The sequence below is a fragment of the Leuciscus leuciscus genome (genome assembly GCF_965113295.1).
Source record: "Leuciscus leuciscus genome assembly, chromosome: 17".
NCBI classification, from domain to species: domain Eukaryota; kingdom Metazoa; phylum Chordata; class Actinopteri; order Cypriniformes; family Leuciscidae; genus Leuciscus; species Leuciscus leuciscus.
Window position 1 is genome coordinate 38394302 of NC_138741.1, and position 21538 is coordinate 38415839.

Here is a 21538-nt window from a genome sequence, read left to right on the forward strand (position 1 = left end):
TAATCCTCAGAATTGGTCAAATGGAATAAATCTCACAAATGTTCATGATCAGATCAAAACATGTGTAAAAAAAAAAAAGTGTTTAAAAAAATAAAATAAATATGCATAAATGTTTTGATCTGAGCATGAACAGTTTTTATGATTTACTCCATCTGAACAATTTTTTGAGGATTTTTGTGTCAACTGTTTTCCAAGGTATCTTTTCAATTTTGTGCTATAACAACTAAATATGATGCATTATAATTCTGTGCATGCTAAGCTCATCACTAAATACTGTATGCTGCAATATAGATGCAAATGCACGCAGTTCTCATAACGTCATCCATAAAGTCATCCAATATTACCGATCAAAAACAGCTTTTATGAACTCATAACATTGCAAACAACAATCATATTCAGGCACAACATATATAAAAGATACTGTATATTGAACGAATACAATTTAATGAAAAATAATGAATGTTTTTAAACAAAAACATGACAGGTACGCTCCTGTCGGTCGTGACGTCATCCCGCTGACGTTGGTCGTCATGCTGTTTACGTTCAGCAGCGTTATGAATAAAGTTTGTCCCCGTGCTCCAGTGAATCATGATAGCGAGTGTGATGTTTTATGTGCTCTATCCGCTCTCGATGTTCATCGGAAGACTCTCAGGTAAGAAGTTCTCTGTGTTTCGTTGCGTTTGCCGTTTGTTGATGTTGCAGAACGAGGACGAGCACGAGCACGTGCGCCCGCCCGAGGCTAAACGAACCACAACCGCGTCCGTGAGACGCGCAACATGTCGAGGTTTGGGTTGAATAATGGATATAAAGTGTGGCGACAGAATAAGCGGTCAGCACATGCTGACATATAGTTGGGTTCTGCAGGCCTTCATTTATGTGCACGCTGTCAATCAATCGATCGATCAATCATCCATCTGTCAATGCTGTCAAACCACCCAATCAAATCATTTCTAACATAACCGATCTGGTTCAGTGATGATATTAGATGGGAATACCATGGTATTTTGATTTGGGAATAGTCCGGGGCTGGCTGTCACACTTTTTAATCAAGTAAATATCTCTAAGGTTTGGTTTTACTTTTGAATGTTTTTTTTTTTTTTTTCATGGACTAATTTTATGGTTAAATTAGCCTATATGTTAGTAATAAATCAAGTATGTCTAATTAATTGAAATCATTAAACTTATACAATTTAACTACATTATTGAAAGTAAACAAAAAACATTTTAGAGCCATTCCACCGAAAGGGTGACATTTCTGTCCCAAGGACATTTTATGTATAAAAATACATAATTTATTCTAGAATTTATTATCCTGCACATTAAGTTACCTGCAAATAACAGTTAAAAACATTAATAAAAACTAACTAGAACACTGAAAAAATAGCATTTGTTGCATGCCCCCAGTCTCTATCTCTAAACTTTATCTTGAAATATGATTAAAATCCTTCAGAAATCTTTTTTTTTTCATTGTTGTGTGACTTTATATCCAATCTATGCTTTAAATGTTTTGTTTTGTTATCATGAGAAAAAAATTATATTTTAGATAATATTTTAGATAAAAGACACATTATAGTCGTGTCCCCGTGTTTTCACTCAGTCCTGTTACCCTAACACATGACCCCCTCTGAAAAACTTGGAATATTCCACAAGACACATTTTCAACAGGAAGTTGCATCATCTGGATCTTCTGAAGGCAATAGGAAGACCAAAAGTAAGTCCTCTCATTTTAATTTCTGTATATTTTATGAAATTGTACTGTTACCTAAATTATTTCTTAGATGTTATTTGTTTATTTTAAAAGTATAAACTTTTGGTAAGTCACTAGAATTTGCTCAGTGTCCTCATGCTTTTAGCATGTATGCTATGTGGCCATATGTCATGTATTTGATAACTTTTTCCTTAAAAACTCAATCCTGTTACTTTCAGTCCTGTTACTCATATGAAAAATAACAGGAGTGAGTTAAAGTAACAGGAGTGAGTAGAGTCCTCTGTTTTGTTGATTTAATACTGTAAATATTAGTTGATATAATTCTATTCACCTGAATTATTAGTTGTAAGGTTGCAATTACTTAAATTGCAGACATTAGTGTTAGTTTTACGATGTGAATGCCATACTTCCAGGGAGCCAGTCCTCCACGAAGTGACTTAAACGTTTTGTCTTTGTCTTTCTTATATTTTGTAGAAGATGGAGAAGGCCCTTACTCTGCAGGTGCCAGAAACACCCACCTATGGCATATTGCAGTGGAAGGAGCGAAACACACCTGCAACCCCCCCCCCCCCCCCCCCCCCCCCTTTTGTCTTAACTTCCCTCTTTCTCCCTCCCTCTCTCTTCTCCTCTCCTCTCTCTCCTTCTTTCTCTTTCCACCTCCTTTGCTGTGAAACACTACTAGCACATAGTACATCACTTCAACACAGAACTCTTATGCACACACAGTCATGTACACTCTCTCTCATGCACACACATATGGACACTCATTCCTGTTACCAAGTGTTCATTCCTGTTACAATTATTTATTATTTTTTTCAAAAAAAAATAAAGTTAAACCTTTTTTTTATCAGTTTTGTTTGGTCCATCATTTATTCAATTGTTTAATAAATTAAATAATTAAAAAAATGATACATTTGAGGCTTCGGACTTCTTTAAAATAAAAAAAATGGCTTTGTGTTTTTTATTAAAATACACCTTGCCTTAATATATATTTATTTTTTTGCCACAAATATCAATTATGTGAACATATAACCAACAATGTCTTTAAAATAAACACTTTCTTGTGGGGAAAGCAATGGAATTATTTGACATGCTTCTAAACATGCTTTTTAAATGGCACATGAGTTTCAGTAACAGGACTGAGAAAACATGCATCCATCTTCTGCTTAGAAACCTTGTAAATAAATAAATAAAGTTGCCTGAGATTGACCAATACACATTTTGAATAGTTAAATATGTGTAGTGTTAGATTCAGTGTTGAAAAAATATAAAAAAGAAAGTTTAATTTTGAAGAGTTACAACAAGCAAATGTCACCCATTCGGTGGAATGGCTCTTTAAGGGCCCTAAGAAAGTCACCATGAAATAAAAATGGACAATTGTTTTGTTTTTTTATGGAACATTGCAGTATTTATTATAATAATTCTTTTTTTATTTGATTTATGTGCCTCGTAATCTTTTAATCAGAGTGATGAGAAGAGTGAAGTCTATTCTCTTCTCTGATGACGAGGGCGGGGCAACCTGTCACTCACATGAGATCCACTAATAGCAACCCACAACCATCCAATCAATTCCCTATGGACAAAATCAAGCCCCGCCCACATTTGTTCTTGTTCCAGAAGCGTTCCGCTCGATATACGGCACAATAGAGGAGAAAAGACTAGCATAACTTCAATTTCATGCTAACTTTACCCGTTGGGCTCACATATCCGCCATGTTTGTAGTTTTTTAACACTTAATTCGTGTTTGTAGTTCTGAACCGGTTCCTCCTGCATTAGTGCCGGCCATTTTCTCTGTGGCGTTGGTTCCGGAAGTATTTTCCCTATTCATTTTTCCTGTGAGGATATAAACAAAATCTTTGTTGAAGCGTTATAAATAATGAACCAAACCAGTCGGCTATAAGGGGAATCACAGCATCACACACTTTGAATTGAAGCAACAAAAAAAAAAGTATATGAAAATTAGACAAAAAGACAGAGATACAAGACTGTGAACTTTAATGAGGGAAAGAACTACAATCCCATGAAGCATTGTGAATGACAAACTAATTAAAATCAAAAGAGAAAATATAAAACCATTCATTTATATTTGTTGATTATATCTATAGAAAGAAACAATATATTTTGACTTGATTACATCATCTGCAGTGCTTCATGGGAGTGGGCGGACCTAAAGAACTCTTTTGGCACAATTTGATCACTGTGACACTCTAATTGGTGTAATTTTCTGCACAGCATCATGGGTAATGTAGTTTTTCACCACAAAATCTGCTGATTTCTGATTTTGAATACTATTTAGGATGGATATGATGTGAATTGGGACGCAGCAACAGTTCCTAAATTAACCAAATTGGTTGAATAAATGATTCATTGACTCATAAAGATAGTCACTTTGTTGCCACCTATTGGTGTAACAGTGTAACATGCAGAAAGAGTCACGGTAAAATCCTCACCTCCAGCACACAGACTGTCAGTCTGTCTGGATGGAACAAACACAGACAGGCCGAGTATAACACAAAAAGTCATAATAGTGGAGTTCTGGAAGAATTCATAACCTGATTTATGACTATTTAAAAATCTAAGTGTTTGAAACTAACCTAGAGAAAATAAGAAAATTTGTGCAATTGAATTTTTGATTCAAAATCTTTTCGTTACATCATGACAAGTTCCCCATGTGACAACTAGCCCCAGTCTGCCCTTGGCTCTGAAATATTACCATATTCATACACTATCCTTTTCCAAGAAACTCCAGATTGCACCTTAGTACTGCACAAAAAAAAACAGAACCTGATGTAAATTTAAGAAATAAATGACACTAAGAGTCTCTTCAAAGTGAGTGACCTAGTCATGGAAATGACACTACGTGAAATACATTTCCAAATAGATCTGTGTGTCACTTTTATATTTTCTCTCGACAGAATTGTGGCGCAAGGCACCGTTTGTGTATGTTAATGGGAAAGAGGTCTGGGATGGTGGCGGCGCTGTTTCTGGACCGCAGCAGACGGGCCTGTCACTGCAGTGGCACAGCGCTGGAGACACCGACACCGGCCCCGATCCGGACAACACGGAGACAGAGAGTCCTCAGGGAACACTGGAGGTAACAGATGGACAGGGTCCTTGTGGTCCTTAAACTCTTCAATTCAGTTTTATCAAATTTAAGGCCATAAAATGCCTTAAAGTCCCCCTGTAGTCAATAGTTTTATCCCTTAAAATTCATCTTTGATCACCAAAATTACATATTTAAATGTTTTTTCTTCATGGCTTATCGTGAATGTAACTCGAGACCCTTGCCTCATTTAGTATGCGTGGTTCTATGAATATGCAAATGAGCCCCGCCTCCACTCACTCACTCAGCTCAGAGATCCACTGGTTGACGATCACACGTTGATCTGATTGGTTACAAGGTAGTTTGTAACATCAGAAACACCAGCGATTTCAAAGCGTGTGTTTGAGACTGTCTTTGGTTCACTGCAGTTTTAAGGAGGAAATACTCAGCAATGCTGTCGACTTATGAATTTACACATGATTTGTCTTAAAGCATATTAATAACACCACATAGACACATAAACTACATTAAAAGCTGGATTTACACCACAGGGGGATTTTAAATATCTTAAATGGTTCAAGAACTCATGGAATGGCTTAATATGATTGATTATTAAACTTCAAAAGGTGATGATGTAATAATAAGCGCTGCATGTTTCAGAGTAAAATGCTGCGCTGTTGCTCGTTCTACAAGCTCGTGGTTTCAAAGCAGTTCACAATCAGTGCAAACTGCACGCTTATGCCAGACGATCACTTATTAATCTATTATTGATTAATTATTGTTTACCTTATAGTGTTTATATTTTGCATGCAAAATTGTGGCCTTTTGGAGAAATTAGCTGTTGTAATTCGCGTAGTGCAGCGCTGTATACAGGGTTTACCAGGGTAACCGCTATATTTCTGCGGTTCCATCATCAGCTGCACCTGCTTGAAATCATCACCTTTTGAAGTTAAAAAATCAATCTTATTATTAAGCCAAATCGCGATTCCTTTCTGTATTCAAATTTAAGACCTCTTGAATTGCAGTTTTCTGTAGCTCAAACAGTAGAGCGCTGGCGCTTGCAACGCCAAGGTCATGGGTTCGATTCCTAGGGAAAGCAAGAACTGATAAGAATGTAAATGTGTAGCTTGAAATGCAATACAAGTCGCTTTGGATACAAGCGTCTGCCAAATACATAAATGTTAAATCTTAAACGGTGGATCAAAAAAAAGCAAATGTGAATGCTGATGCATATAATATATCATGCATAATCATGCATTTTAAATATAATCATCAGAATATAAATATAATCACTTATAATTTTGACTCAAAAAAGAAGCAAATGTGCATTCTGAAAATCTAAACAAATATATATGCATATGAAATCATGCATAATCATGCATTTTAAATATATAATATTTCATGCATAATCATGCAATTTAAATATAATCCACAGAATAGAAATATAATAATTTATCATTTTGACTTATGGTTTAAAGGATGAAATGTGAGGTTTACTTGTTGATTTTTGTCAAAATCTGTATTTGAACTGTATATTGTAGTTTTCACAGTCATAATTATGCTCTACCCCCCACCCATGTGATAATAATTTTATGCAGCTCTTAAAATCAGATTTTTAAAACCCTGCAGATCGCCTGCATGGAAACTTCTGTGAACGATGGAAACACAGACAATGAGAAAGCGGCTTTGGTGCTGGAGGAAGAAACACATGATCGTGACCCTGTGATGAATGAGTCTGCGTTTGCCAGAACTGACTTTCACTCTGACACCATGGACGAACACAGCTGCGCTCAGACTGATGCACATGCGGGATGTGATGATGACCGTATAAAGGATTCCTCCCTGTCTGACATCTACCTGGGCTTTGATTCTGACTCTGGAAACGAGGCTCTTCTCCACACCGGCAGCCCAGTGTTTGACCTGGCAGCTCTGCTCGCAGACTCTCAGGTTCAGACCGCAGCGGAGCCCTTCGGCTGGCACTTCCCCACCGGTCTCGGACTGTCTCAGATGTGTTATTGCCCTTACGTGCAGTTTCCTGACGTCAGCTACTATCCTGCCTTTCAAGACAGTGACAGTATTGAAGGTGGGATTCAAAAATATACACTCTTCCAGACAGAAGTTTAGACGCACTGACTGAATGATTGTAAAGGTGTCTGCTTCGATTACTGAAATATGTAAAAACTAGGACTGTGCAATGATGAATCGCTTCCAAAAAAAAAAGTTTGTGTTTACATAATATATGTGTGTGTACTGTGTATAATTATTTTGTATATATAAATACACAAACATGCATGTATATATTTAAGAAATATTATATATAAATAACATATTTTTCTTAAATATATACATGCATGTGTGTGTGTGTATGTATTTATATATACAAAATAATTATACACAGTACACACACATATATTATGTAAACAAACTTTTTTTTGGGATGCGATTAATCATTGAACAGTCCTTAAAAAAACAAAGACAAAACCATTGTTTTTTCATGTGCTGGTCAGGTTTGAGATTTTGCTCCCATAACTTGTCTTTTTTCAGACTAGTGGAAAGAAAACATCCAAAACACACAATTAAGTGTTTATTTTTTTGCACTTTATCTATTTGCATCTGTAGATTTCAATTGCAAGTCAGAAATCTCCACTTAAACAGCTTTACACACACCAAACTTTACAGTTTTATTCATATCTATATTATGAAGGTTTGTTCATATAACATTCCCCTGGTTTATAGAACATTTTATTCCTAAAAACATGGGGAAATTTTATGTTTCTGTCTGTTGAAAGTATTTTCTTATTTATGAGAAATCAAAAATGAACTCTAATATACTAACAAAATAAAACAAGAATTGTGAACTTGGCTTTATCCAATGTTCAGATTTCTGTTCTGGAAATGTATACAAATTGGTGCGTATTTAATTAGATAATGCATCATTTGCATATTTAAACATTTCAGAAAAGCAATACAGAACAATTTCAGAAAAGCAATAAACAATTGAATTAATGTGCATGATTAATCAAATGGGTAAAAGTATGGTGAAATCTGTTAGTCAATGTTTACGTTTAAATTCTATCTCAAATAAATGCTGTTCTTTTGAACTTTCTATTCATCAAACATTCCTGCAAAATAAAATGTATCAGTTTTCACAAAAATATGAAGCAGCACAAAATTGATATGAAATATGGAAATAATTAGTGATGCTCCGATCAGCATTTTTGGGGCCGATCACCGATTACCGATCACCAAAATCATGATCTGCCGATTGCCGATCACTGCCGATCACAGAATGGAAATATGCTAGAGTCAAGAAAATCTTGAAGAACCACCAATATTTATTTAATTGTAGTTAGAAAACAAGATAACATACTGTAGGCCACCTTTTCCAAATAAGGCACAGTATAATTTTTCAAAACAAAGAGGGGTCAGGCAGACTACAATGGATGTAGTTGAGGAACAAACTACATCATTTCCATTAAAATAAAATAATGACAATGACATTTGAGGTTATTAAAACAGTAAGTCCCGCCCCTCGACTGCCAAAAATAAAAGTGTTCGAGCGAGCAAAATCAGCAGGCGAGAGGAGATCAAGCGCGAGAGTGTGGGGAATGATGATGCGCGCGCGCGAGGGCAGAGATGTCATGCGCCCCGCGCAGGGTTTGAATGAGCTCGCGAGTTCCCGTTTCCTCGCGCGTAGATCTGTCATCCTCTCGCGAATGTCATTTACCGCGCGCGCCAGCATCAGTTGTGCGCTCGTTTATAATTGCCATTGAATTGCCGTCATAGGAGAACTCATTTTGCCACTGTTAAGCAAGCTCTGCTCTGCTGTTGTGTTGCCGCGCATACGGAAAAGTTGCGCGAGTTATTTACGTCACGTGATCGGCTTTTTTGATCGGTGCTTTTGGGGGTTGCCGATCAAGCAATTTTTTGCTAATATCGGCCGATCATGATCGGCGGCCGATCAATCAGAGCATCACTAGAAATAATAATAAAGAGCCGAGTAGATGTGTCCGAACATCTGACTGGTAAAGTTACACATAGATATCATCTGTTAAATGATTATGTAGACGACTCAATCTTCCATTTAAATGACTGTACATTGTAATCACAGTGTCCTTTGTCCTCTTTCCAAGTGACGTGGCGAGTGTGGGAGGACTTTAGTGAATCCCGGACCGGCGCCTTTGTGGACGCGGCTGATGCGTTTGACTTCAGCATCATGTCGTACAATATCCTGGCTCAGGATCTGCTGGAAGCGAATCCCGGTCTGTACACACACTGCCCGGAGGAAGTGTTAGCGTGGGACGCCCGGCTCCGGACCATCCTGAAGGAGTTGCAGATCTGGCAACCTGACGTAAGACCATAGGCGGAGTTTGACATTCGAGCCAGGGGGGGCAAAAAAAAAATTCATTGTAGCAGCTGGGAACTATAGAAGCTTGTTTCCGCAACTGAATAATAAATAAATAATAATAATTGCGACCCCTATAAAGTCGCAAATTGGGAGATATAAAGTCAGAATTGCGTGATATAAAGTCGCAATTGCGTGTTTTAAAGTCAGAATTGTGAGATATAAACTATTCTGAGGTAAAAAAAAAAAAGTCCGTCTTTTTTTCCCTTAGAATTGGACTTTTTATCTCACAATTGCGACATCTCGCAATTCTGACTTTATTTCTCAGAGATATAAAGTCAGAATTGCGTGAAATAAAGTCGCAATTGCGTGTTATAAAGTCAGAATTGCGTGATATAAAGTCGCAATTGCGAGAAAAAAAGTCCGACTTTATAACACGCAAAGCGACTTTATTTCACGCAATTCTGACTTTATATCTCTGAGAAATAAAGTCAGAATTGCGAGATGCCGCAATTGTGAGATAAAAAGTCGCAATTATCTTTTAAAATGTTTTATTTTGTGGCGGAAACAAGCTTCCATAGGGACCTGCATGGCCTATCAATTGGGGAACTCAGCACTAGCACATAGGCCTACTGTATGGACAAAACAAACATGCTAAATAAACACATATTTATTTTTAACCCAAGAGAAAACAGTACAACAATACAATCATATTTGTAAACAGGTAGAACTTCGCAACTTGACTTCGCATCGCATCTTCGTTCGGACACAATTAGGATCAATGAAATGTGGACCACTTTTGCACTGTTAAAATATTATCTTCAACCAAAACGAAAAGATTTTTAAGGTTTTTCTTTCCTATTTTCAAAACACATTGTGGCAATGAGAGTGATTAAAAAACAAGTTATATTTCGCATTTTGTTGTACTTCATGAAACATTTAAAACATTTTGAGAGGGAAAAATGAACACAATACTCTCCACTTTTGAAACATATTGAACAGCATATTGAAAGCAGTGTGTTGAGTTTCTCCAGCTAAAGCAGTTATTTGGCAGAGAAATAAAACTTACAGACCTCGACATTGTCCAGACTAGTGCAACAGTAATTTTCGTTTTTTGCATCCTGCATATGCGTCGAATGTCGCTTTCGATGTGAAGTCACATGACCCAGAGCCCCGATTTTTTTAAATATTTTTTTTTTTTTACTAAAGCAGTAGGCCTATATGAAATCAGATGTATTACCTACCACCATTTAGTTGTTTTGTGTTATTTAAAATATTTATAATATATCTTTTTTTTAAACAATGCAAATTTTTTATTTTATTTTTTAAAATGCAATTACCCGTTTCACCAGGGGGGGCAATGCTCCCCCTGCCCCCCCGCAAACTCCACGCCTGCGTAAGACCACAGGCAACCCAAAACAGAGAAACATGACGGACATTGATTCTAATAGAGTGCATCAGCGCCGTCCACTTCTTCAGCACCGCTGGTTCCTGGAGTATTTTTTCCATTCATTTTTCCCATGAGGATATTAAAAAGTTAAAGCATTATGAGCCATGAACAGAACCAACCAGCTATGGGGAGAATCACAACAGCACAACCTTTGATTTGAAGCAAAAAAAGTAGTTTAAATTGCAATAGATTCTATTTACACTATGTAAAAATAGCAGTATTTTCTTTGCAATTAGTATAAATAGTAGTTAGATGCTATTTGTACTTATAAATAGTGGCAGATACTATTTGCAACACTGTGTTGTTGTACATTAAACCGCATAAAATAATAACATACAGAGTAAATTGTTATATTTATTAAAATTATTAAATGGATTCCTCCCTATAGCTACCCCTAACCCTAAACACTTTATTATTAAACACACGTTAGACACTTTATTTCCACTTTTTTTATATTTTTCCTCTGATCTGATCTGTGATGGGAAAAGGGAGTAGAGAGAGTTCGGCAAAAGGTGGATTCGAACTCAATTTGTGTCAAAGCTTTCTGCTACACGCCTGACTCCTACACTATTGCTACTGCTGACAATACAGCGTCTTCCCTAATTTTGTCTGGCCCAATCAGACGTCAGTGGGCGGAGTTAGTGTAAATAATCCGCCTTGTTTGCAGAGGCTAGTTACACTTAGTGTAAATAGACACCCCGAAAAGTAAAATTGAAAATTGAACAAAAAGACAAGACTGTGAACTTGATGGCTTTAATGAGTGAGAGAACTGCAATCCCATGAAGCATGGCGAATGACAAATGAATTAAAAATGAATATGAAACTATTTCTGAGAGTGTAGGGAAACGGACTCGATTATATCATTAGTGGTGCTTCATGGGAGTGGGCGGAGCTAATGAGCTCTTGGACAAATTTGCTTGCCGCTACTCTGATTGGTGGAATTTTCTGCACAGCATCATGGTTAATGTAGGTAAAATAACGTCTCAGGTTACGACTGTAACCCTAGTACCCTGAGAAGGGAACGAGACGCTGCGTCTACTTTGCCATACTCCCTGCATTCCTGTGATCGACTTGCTTCGGCTTAATCGAAGCGAACGCCGGTCTGACCGGATGTGCTTTTATCCTTTCCTGGTCATGACGTCACCCGCCCGTGATGCTCACTCTCGCCATTGGACTAGTTGACACAAGTGCTTCAGACGCAATCACGCAGGGACGAAAGCGTCATCGACGCAGCATGAGTTCCCTCGAAAGGGAAGTTGAAATAATTCGAACAGATTGCTTTAACAAAAGCATATACCATCAACAACAACCACAGAGCTCAGAATATGTCTGTCTTTAAAGGTTTAAGTTATCTCTATGTAGAAAATGAATGGAGTTTTAACCGTCGGGCTCACAGATCCGCCATGTTTGTATTTATTTATTTATTTATTTAGTTAGTTAGTACATTTTTTGTGTGTTTGTAGTTTGTAGTAGACCCAACTGTTGCACTAATATCAATATTTCCTCTTCTGTACAGATTATTTGTCTTCAAGAAGTTCAAGAAGATCACTTTCATAAGCAGATGTATCCTGTCCTGACTGAAATGGGTGAGGTGCCGAACATAAACTGCTGCCAGAGTTATTCTGGGAACATGAAATGAACCTGCCGCTGATAACATAACACTGAGAATAATCTTCCCTTATTGAGGAACAAGCCTGCAAAAAAATTAAAATAAATAATGCATAATGAAATAAATGACCCAATGTGTAGATAAAGTCAAGTTAAATGTATTTGTATTGTGCTTTTTAGTGTTATATCTTAATCTTAATATCTTCATGCCTTATAGTCACATTTATCAGGTTAGAGCTGTTTGACAATATAGTTACATTTTACAACGATGCAAACAATCACGCAGATTAAATTTGTCAAAGTCAATTATTTTATCCCTTAAAACTCATCTTTGATCACCAACATGAAGGATTTAAATGTTTTTTAAACATTTGTACCGTATCATTCGTTATTAAGTGTCCTTTATTACAACCCTGATAATAAATGTCACTCCATGGCTTCCAAATGCGTATGAAAGGTGTCCGTCAGTCTTAATTTTGTATTTGAATGAAGAGCCTCTTTGTTATTTACAACTTGTGCAAATTTTCCAATTGCAACAATTACATTTTTCTCTTAATCACCCATTCAATTAAGTTTTTTTTTTTTTCATCAAGGTTACACCTGCATCTACAAACGACGCACAGGAACCAAAACGGACGGCTGTGCGGTGTGTTATCACAGCGAGCGCTTTACCCTGCTCTCCGTCAAGCTGCTGGAGTTTCGGCGACCGGACTGTGAGCTGCTGGATCGGGACAACGTGGGCATCGTGCTCCTCCTCCAGCCACTGTCAGCGCAGGCCAAAGCGTTCAGCCCCGTGTGTGTGGCCAACACACACCTGCTGTTCAACCCCAGGAGAGGAGACGTGAAGCTCGCGCAGCTGGCCATCGTGTTCGCGGAGATCGACATCATGATCAAGAAATGCTGGAGTGAAGGACGGCGCTGTGAGGTTGTCTTATGTGGGGACTTTAACGCTTTACCCAACAGCCCTCTGTGGAGGTTCATCAGCAGCGGACAGCTCTACTACCACGGGTTACCAACCTGGATGGTGAGTGACCCGTTTACTCGTGGGACAGCAGAGGTTTCACTACAGGACCCAGATTTAAGTAAGGGATAATGAACATCCAGCCGGGTGTTATCTCAGAATAAACCCAACAGGGTGATCAGTAGAGGTCGACCGATAGTGGATTTTACCGATACCGATATTTAGGTTTGACCGTACGTGCCGACAACCGATTATTCAACCGATATTTTTTAAAATGAATTGAATTGAATTGAACAACTTTATTAATCCCGGTAGGGAAACTGGTTTGCCACCAACCATACAGCCATCACAATACACAACTAACAAACAATAAATAATTCTGCATTAGAAGACTAATAAAACCTGATTAAGAGAGAAAATTCAATATCACAGTTCAAAAGTATAAAAATACAAACACTATAAAAAAAACAAGGATAATATTTAGTAATTAACAATGTTCGTTGAAGTATCTGATCGCTGCGGGAACAAAAGACCTTCTCATGCGCTCACTAGAGCACCGAGGCATAACCAATCGCTTACTGAAAGAGCTTCTGAGTCCCTTAAACAAATTGTATAGTGGATGGCCTTCAAAAAGCAGGACAATTTTTAATTTTGAACTTATCCTCTTCTCCACAATAACCTCCAATACATCTGGGTTAAGACCAATAACTGATCCAGCTCTCTTTATCAGCTTATTTATTCTATTTTTGTCCTCAGCAGATATACTGCCCCCCCAGCAAAGTACAGCATAAAAAAGAACACTAGCTAAAGTGGATACTGGGATTAAAAACCAACATAACACGTCTCGAGCTGTCGCAATCTTTTTCTGCTCTATCACTGTAGTGCCTCAGTTCAAGCAAACGGCAGCGCGAGCGCACATGACCTCATCATCTTTTCCGCTTTACAGATGACAGGGGATTCTACGTGGGCAAAGACATCAATCTTGTGTCCATCGGGAAGCTCCATGGGCTCAAAAATATTCCTATTGTGTATATTCCTATAAAAATTTCCTGTTGTGTACTTCTTGTATGCGTGATGCATACAGTGATTCTGATCACTGGTGCAGTTTGTAGAAAACACTGAATGTATTGTTTGCTTTTGCAGGTTTCAGGACAGACGGATTTGTCATATAAAGTCCATCAGGCGAGGCTTTTCGCCCCCTTGTGGCCCAGCAGCCTCGGCATCAGTGACCGCTGTCAGTACAAGTCTGAATCCCAGACCGCAGCTTCAGGTCAGTGCCAGATCTCATCGTTTCAGGACAATCTTTCTGTCCTTGCTTGAAATTGAAAATGCTGTCTATTATTGTTAGCTTTATACCTAACCCTTGTGCATCAATTAAAAAAAGTTACACATAGGTCCATAGTGGACAAAAATGTAAAAAAAACTGTCATAAAAATGTGAAGCCTGGGAGCACAGACTTAAGTTTGGTCTCATTTATCACACCCACTCAATTATCGCTGCATAATTTATCCAATTGGCTCTCTAATATGCAGAAGCAGAAAACAGGAATAAAGCGAGTATTTGCTTTATAGGCCAAACCTGAGGAAATGGCACCATCTTGTTTTGTTTTTTTTAATTTACATTTTGAAGCCTTGCCAACAGAATGAAAGCCTATTAACAAAGATTGCATAATTTTATAGTTAAATGTCCCTGGGATATTTTTTTTTAGTTTTAATGGGTTTCAATGGGGACAGTTTTGTGCTTAAGGTCCTGAGTGGAACTATTTTGTGTTTCTAGTGCAAAATAGATTTATTAAAGGAAATGGGGATGAAATAGTAAAATTCCAATAAAAATACACACCTGTGCCAAAATTTATGCAGTTTGCAGTTGACATTAAACAAAACTGAAAAAGACGAAAATGCCCATAAGGGCTAAATTAGTGTTCCGGCCCAAAAATGGGCGACCTTTTAAATTGCTTGTAAATCTCTAATCATGCTATACTATTACCAAATATTGGATTCAATCTTTTTGCCAACTTGTTTTCTTTCAGTTGGCACAGGTTTGGTATGTCTTTTTGGAAGTGATTGATCTGAGCTCATGCCTTTTTTAGGTCAATAAGCTTGTGTAAAAGTTTTTCCTTCATACACTGAGGGGCATGAGCTCAGATCAATGAGGCCTACGATCAGTCAGTAAAAAAAAACATACAAAACCTGCGCTAATTGAATGCAAACAAGTTGAGAAAAAAGATTGTATGCAATATTTGGCTATTACAAAGCGTAAAGAGAGATTTATTAGCAATTTTTGGTTGGCTGTTTGTTTTTGACCCAGCAAGTGTAAAAATGTGGTGGAAAAATACCCTAAAAGTTCAAAACTTTTTAAAAAATGTTTTTGGGTAGTTGTTATACTCTGTGTGAGCAAAGCTGGTAAGTTTTCGTCCAATGCAAAAACATTAACCAGCATTTTCAGAAAAAAGAAATTCTTCTCCGAGTCAAAATTACTGGAGCAATATTAAAGGAGTAGTTCACTTCAGAATAAAAATTTCCTGATAATTTACTCTCCTCCACGTCATCCAAGATGTTCATGTCTTTCTTTCTTCAGTGGAAAAGAAATTAAGGTTTTTGAGAAACATTCCAGGATGTTCCTCCATATAGTGTCTTCAATGGAGTCCAACGGGTTGAAGGTCCAAATGTGAGTTTCAGTGCAGCTTCAAAGTCTCGACACGATCCAGCCGAGGAATAAGAGTCTTATCTAGACAAACCAGCAGACATTTTATAACAAAACTAAACATTTATATACTTTTAACCACTAATGCTGGTCTTGCACTAGCTGTGATGCGCCACGCATTACGTAATCAAGTTTGAAAGGTCACACGTGTTCAGGTTTATAAATGTAGGGAAGGGCGAAAAACTCCGTGTTATTTTCTCCTCCAACTTCAAAATCGTCTGACATCGTTGTTTTACCTTGTTTTTTTATTTTTTTGTAACTGCCGTTTGTCTTAGTCTTTGCACGTTCGCTTTGTAAACACTAGGTCTGTTCTTCCGCCTACGTCACGCTTGAATTATCAGGAAATATTAATACTGAAGTGAACTTATCCTTTAAGATAATAACATAGCATTGTTTTTTGTTCAGTGTATAATGTATATAACCGTTAAGGAACCAAAATTATCAGTTAGTTTTGATTCCCATCATGCATGTGTTTAATTCTGTGCATAAAGGTATTTTCCCAGTGTATAATCGCCAGTACAGCCATGACTCGATGCTTCAGCTGCGTTACTGTCCGGCGGCGTGTGTGCGGCCCGCGGATCTGGAGCTCATACCAGGAGTCACCGACAAAACACCAGGTGATCGATTCACACCGGCTGCGCTCGAGTCAACGCTAAGCCTAGTTCAGATACAATTTATGCACTATTCAATTGATTTAAGAACAAATGGTGCAACAAATGTACAGAGTTGATTACAAACTAATTAACTAGTAGTTACTAAGTCTCTAGAGTGGATTTTAATGAGCGTAACTGTGGACTGTGGACGACTTCTGCATGTGTCTGAAGTGTTTGCAATGATGGTATTTCTTGTGTTTATTTCCAGACCCAGAAGACATGGAAATGTTCAGTAGAAGGTGAGTCAGCTGTTCAGGTTTAACAAGTCTTTCCCAAGCCATAATCCTGAGGAGAAAAGTATTAATCAGAGAATCGGCTTCTTCCTTGAGACACTTATTTAAATTGCCTTTTTTTTCCTATCGCATATTTTAGTGATCATCGTAAATTAGGTATCATGCACAAAAGGCACTTATGGAGATTTTCCATTTACAGATATTTCCCTGCCCTTCTTTTCTCTGTAAAGTAAGGGTTCACACAAACCCTACTTAGCAGTCAGATGTCTGTATGAACAAAGGCGCAGATGCCTCAACAGGTCATATCTGCCGCTAAACCTATTTTAATATGCACCATTTTGCGCTGTGCCATTTATATTTGCACCAGAACAGTGGATTGTGGCTTTGAAATCGAGTGCATTTGGACTTATTTTTTACAAACTGTCTGTAGTAAAACACTATAACGCCTCAAATTACACTTTTTTTTCACCTGTCGAAGTGTATGAAGGAACTGACCGATCCCCACTTTTGCCTCCGACATGGAGAACAGACAAGATCACAGCACAACTGGCAAAATGTTGGTGACATTTATTGTCATGTAAACATAATGGCCGATATATTGCGTCACCAAAAATTATTGAGGTTGTGTACATATATTGTGCGATAAGTCGATATATTGATTATTGCGAGATCCTATATACATTTAACCTATAGTTTTATTTTGTACCATAATTTCAGTTCAATGCTGTGCATTTCTAGCGCTTCACATCTGGAAGCTCATTGGTCAGCTGGTCCTTATGGTCCATGGAGAAAACGAAGAGAAACTCAGCAGCCGTTTGAAACACCAGGCGCCTCATTTATGACCGTTACGTCGCACAAAACAGGCCCTGAAAGAGTCGTATGCCACTTCCCACGCTCAAGTTGTGATTTCTAAAAGCAAACTTGACGGGAGAATATGCGGACCTGTAAGAAAAATCTGACCCATGCGTACGAACATTCTGTAGACGTTTGGCGACACCGATGGTGAGCTGAGGGACTGACGGCATAAATACAGTCCTAATCATAAATACAGTGCATGTTCACAATAACAGTTTAAATTAATAAAATAATGATTTAAACTATGTTTTACATCTGATATACACATTCAGATTAAATATGCCATTCTCATTAATGGAGTTAAGCACTTAACCTACATGAAATCATTACTGAGAAGTTACAAAATTCTAATAAATATAAATATTTGCAGTGGATGCGCTGCTTTTGAACACTTTTCCTGTGGCATTCTGTGTTTTAATGTTTTAATACAGCAAGAATTAAACATGGTATCACGTGGATGAATATGCATATGCAAATGATATGCAGATGAGGATATGCATAGTAAAACAAGGCATTGTAAGCGCCATATATGGTTATTTCGGGGAGGAGAATCATGAGCGCACAATCTTCTGCTGACTGGGATTTATAAAGGGAATTCTGTGCAGGTTCTGGCAGACGCACGGTTTTATAAGTCTGAATATTCTTTGCCGTAAGCCATTTCTGGCTTTCGTGTGAACATACACTTTTAGTAAGGATCCTACGCACAGTTATGTACAGTTATTATGACCCCAGATCAGAAGCATCTGCTGTTCCTCACATGAATCTGATTGTGTGTTTGCAGGTTCGGGCTCACCTTACATCACACGCTGAGCCTGGCGTCAGCTTACAGCGAGGTGCGTCCCGACACTCAGACCCCTGCGGTCTCCACACTGAACTCGGACGGGGCGGCCATGGTCGACTACATCTTCTACTCCACCCGGAGGAGCGGATCTGCTGGAGAGGAAGGTAATGACCTGAGCTCCATCAACTATCATCCAGCATGAAGATGAGCTCAGTTTAAGGCTTCGTCTACATTAATCCGGATACATTTGAAAACGCCGTTTTCGTTTCAAAACGCTCTCCGTCCACACTAGCGTTTTCAGGCGTTTTCCAAAAGCTTCTCATCCACACTGAAAAGTAGAAAAACACTAAATTCACCTTCACTGCGCATGTGTAAACCCTCACAAAAGCTCACTGAGATGATACTGACAGGAATAATAAAGTTATAGCGCAATTCTTCTGACAGGATCATTTTATTTAGCTAAATATCTCCTCATTCACTGAAGCGTCCAGCAAACTCACTCAGCATTATATGTTTGGTGTAAAACGCTAAAACTGCTCTCATGTTCAGCAAATGCGAGTGAATCCTGTCATCTTTGCAGGACTGTGATATGAAGAGAAGCAAAGTAACATATTTTAGCAACTGTGTGAAAGTGAATCACACATAACAGGCACAATACCGCTATAAACATCAATATCTATTGGTACAATATGTGTCACATGACTAAACTCACGTCATCGTTTTCAAATACCTCTGTTTTCTCAGTCCACACTACAACACGAAACAGCGTTTTCAAGTTTATCCACTTTGGAGAGCGTTTTCAAAAAGCTTCGTTTTCATTAATAAAAATACATCTCGTGTGGAGGGAGGACAAACCGGAGAGCGAAAGATGCGTCTTCAAATGAAAGCGTATTAGTGTGGACAAGGCCTAAAGCCATCAAATATCTGTAACCGCACTGACTTTGATCCGTCCCAAATCAAACATTGTCATTTTAATTTTATCTGTTGAATTAGCATTTAATTGTCTTTTTAATTTTCAACAATTTGTGTTAGTGCTACTGTATCATATTTATAAGGTCTTTTAATGCTCAACATGATCTGATAAACCTGTCGCACACAATCTCCTCCAGTCCTGAAACTGAAGCAGCTTTGCTTTACTTGATTATCATTCATCATTTATAGAAAAATCATGAGTATCAAATATGATCATCAGGCTTTTGAGGAAGGTTTATTTGTTCATTTCTCAATCATCATTATATTGCATTGCATTATATGTTTTAAAACTACAGAGCTTTGATCATAAACTAAGCATTTAAATATCAGCTAAATAAGACATTATTGGCAGATATTGATATTTAAATGCATTTTATGTAAGTATCTGCTATACCGTTATAAAGATCTCATTGATCACAAGCATCAGCATTTCATCTTTTTGTTCATATTAATATCAGCATCTGCCACAAATTGCATATTTTTGTTCAGTTTGGGCCTGTGAATAAAACGGATCTGTTTTTCCTTTATATTCTCACTTTATCAGACTATATGAGCCATAAAAGCCTGATGTATTAAATATGATACTCAACCAAAAACACATGCAAACTTCTTTTTTTAATATTTTGTCTAAAAGTTGTATATATTTTTTGACTGTCATTTGATGGGATTATTGTTTGGAGCTTCAGGCTCTGTTTGTTGACTGTCACATGACTGATGACGTCAGTGTGTGTGTGTGTGTGTGTGTGTGTGTGTGTGTTGTCCGCACAGAGAGCGCTGGTGGTCTGCAGATGTTGGGTCGTCTGTCTCTGCTGTCGGAGGATGATCTCTGGTCTCTGAAGGGTCTTCCCAACCAAACCTTCCCCTCCGATCACCTCAGTCTGCTGGTCAAGCTCCAGCTCCGCTCACTGCCCGACTCTAATAGTCGTCTAGTGTAAGGATCGTTTGTCTTTAATTGCCTTATAATTGGATTGTGAATGGAAAAAAATATATATTTTTGGTCAGATGAATATTTTGTTCTTGTGAATAACGTGTGAATATTCTCCAGCATGGCATTTGAAGATGCACCATTTACGCCTCCAATAGTTTAATCAAAATGCACTTGCATTTATGAAACACTTTTTGTATTTCTTTTGTTTTGGTTTTGAATTTCTATTTTGAACAGACCTGAATAAATAACTGCATGTGCTGCTGATGTTTTTGCTTTTAGTGTAAGTACTGTGCCAGTTTGAAGACGCACACATTATTAGCAGGGTTTGTAAAACAGCAATTTATCACCTTTGTGATGCATTTGTTATAGTTTTTCACAGGCATCAAACATTTGCTTCTCAACAGGTAAGGCTGGTCAAGATCTATCATTGGTTTTTTAGCCAGGGCAACAGAAATGTTTGGAAAACCTGTCTGGAAATTATAATTTTTCAATTGCATTAGGTGCAGAAATTAAACACTATGTTTGTTGTTTCATTTACAAAGATAAAAATGAGTAAGTACATCATAAAGCCATTTTCCAAATGGTATAAATCTCTATGGTAAGCTTATTTTTATTTTAAAGCCATCAGGACGGATTCCCCTGGGAATCTGCATACTTTCATCATTAGTCTGTGTGCTTACATCATATTCATAATAAATGAAAGGTCATGCTACTACTTGGCGATATGCTGAAGCTTGAAGCCCAACAGCAGCTGAACCTCGAACTGAAAAGAGTTTGCAAGTAAAAAGGATAAGCAGCAGTTATCCACAATAAAACATGAATCAACATGGTTTGTATGGCGTCACATTTGTTGTGCTGCTTGCGTGTTGAGTCGGATCTGTTTTACACAAACTCCATCTTCAGTGCAGACGAATCACATCTGAAAACTGGGAGTAAGCGGACGACCATTCCTGATCCACTCCCGATGTGACGAAGATAAATCCTGATCCGCTCCCGACGTGACGAAGATAAATGCTGCGTCTCAATTCGGCTAATTATACTACACCCTAAAAGTATGACTCTTTTTGTGAAGAAAAATAAACTTTTGTATGGGACGAATTTAGTCTCAAAATGATTAACACATGCCTGCACAATTATGCATACACTTGATAAATGATAAACTCAATGTATGTTTTACTATCCACAAACAAATGCCTTTCAACTTGCGTGTGCAAAATTCAGAATTAAATGAATGTGCAGTATTTTGTACAAATAGATTATTTTTTGTTAATACAAATGTTTTCTTTTGTGTTAGTGTT

At 37.7% G+C, this 21538-nt stretch overlaps 1 protein-coding gene across 1 annotated transcript; it reads left to right on the top strand.

The window, feature by feature from the left end:
• The first annotated feature begins 508 nt into the window (after positions 1-508).
• angel1 (angel homolog 1) lies at positions 509-20504 on the top strand. The gene is made up of 11 exons (XM_082143484.1): positions 509-652; positions 4624-4802; positions 6381-6834; positions 8885-9102; positions 12063-12132; positions 12748-13178; positions 14259-14385; positions 16310-16435; positions 16680-16710; positions 18341-18504; positions 20081-20504. The coding sequence occupies exons 1-11, from the start codon at positions 589-591 to the stop codon at positions 20245-20247; spliced, it is 2031 nt and encodes a 676-aa protein (XP_081999610.1). The 5' UTR covers positions 509-588; the 3' UTR covers positions 20248-20504.
• The last annotated feature ends 1034 nt before the right edge of the window (positions 20505-21538 follow it).

Bases quoted from the DNA above. Each gene is read 5' to 3' on its own strand.
- angel1 (XM_082143484.1), top strand. From the start codon at position 589: ATGATAGCGAGTGTGATGTTTTATGTGCTCTATCCGCTCTCGATGTTC. The intron at 14,386-16,309 runs GTCAGTGCCAGA...CTGTGCATAAAG, and splicing joins ATCCCAGACCGCAGCTTCAG to GTATTTTCCCAGTGTATAAT. The intron at 16,711-18,340 runs GTGAGTCAGCTG...GTGTGTTTGCAG, and splicing joins ATGGAAATGTTCAGTAGAAG to GTTCGGGCTCACCTTACATC.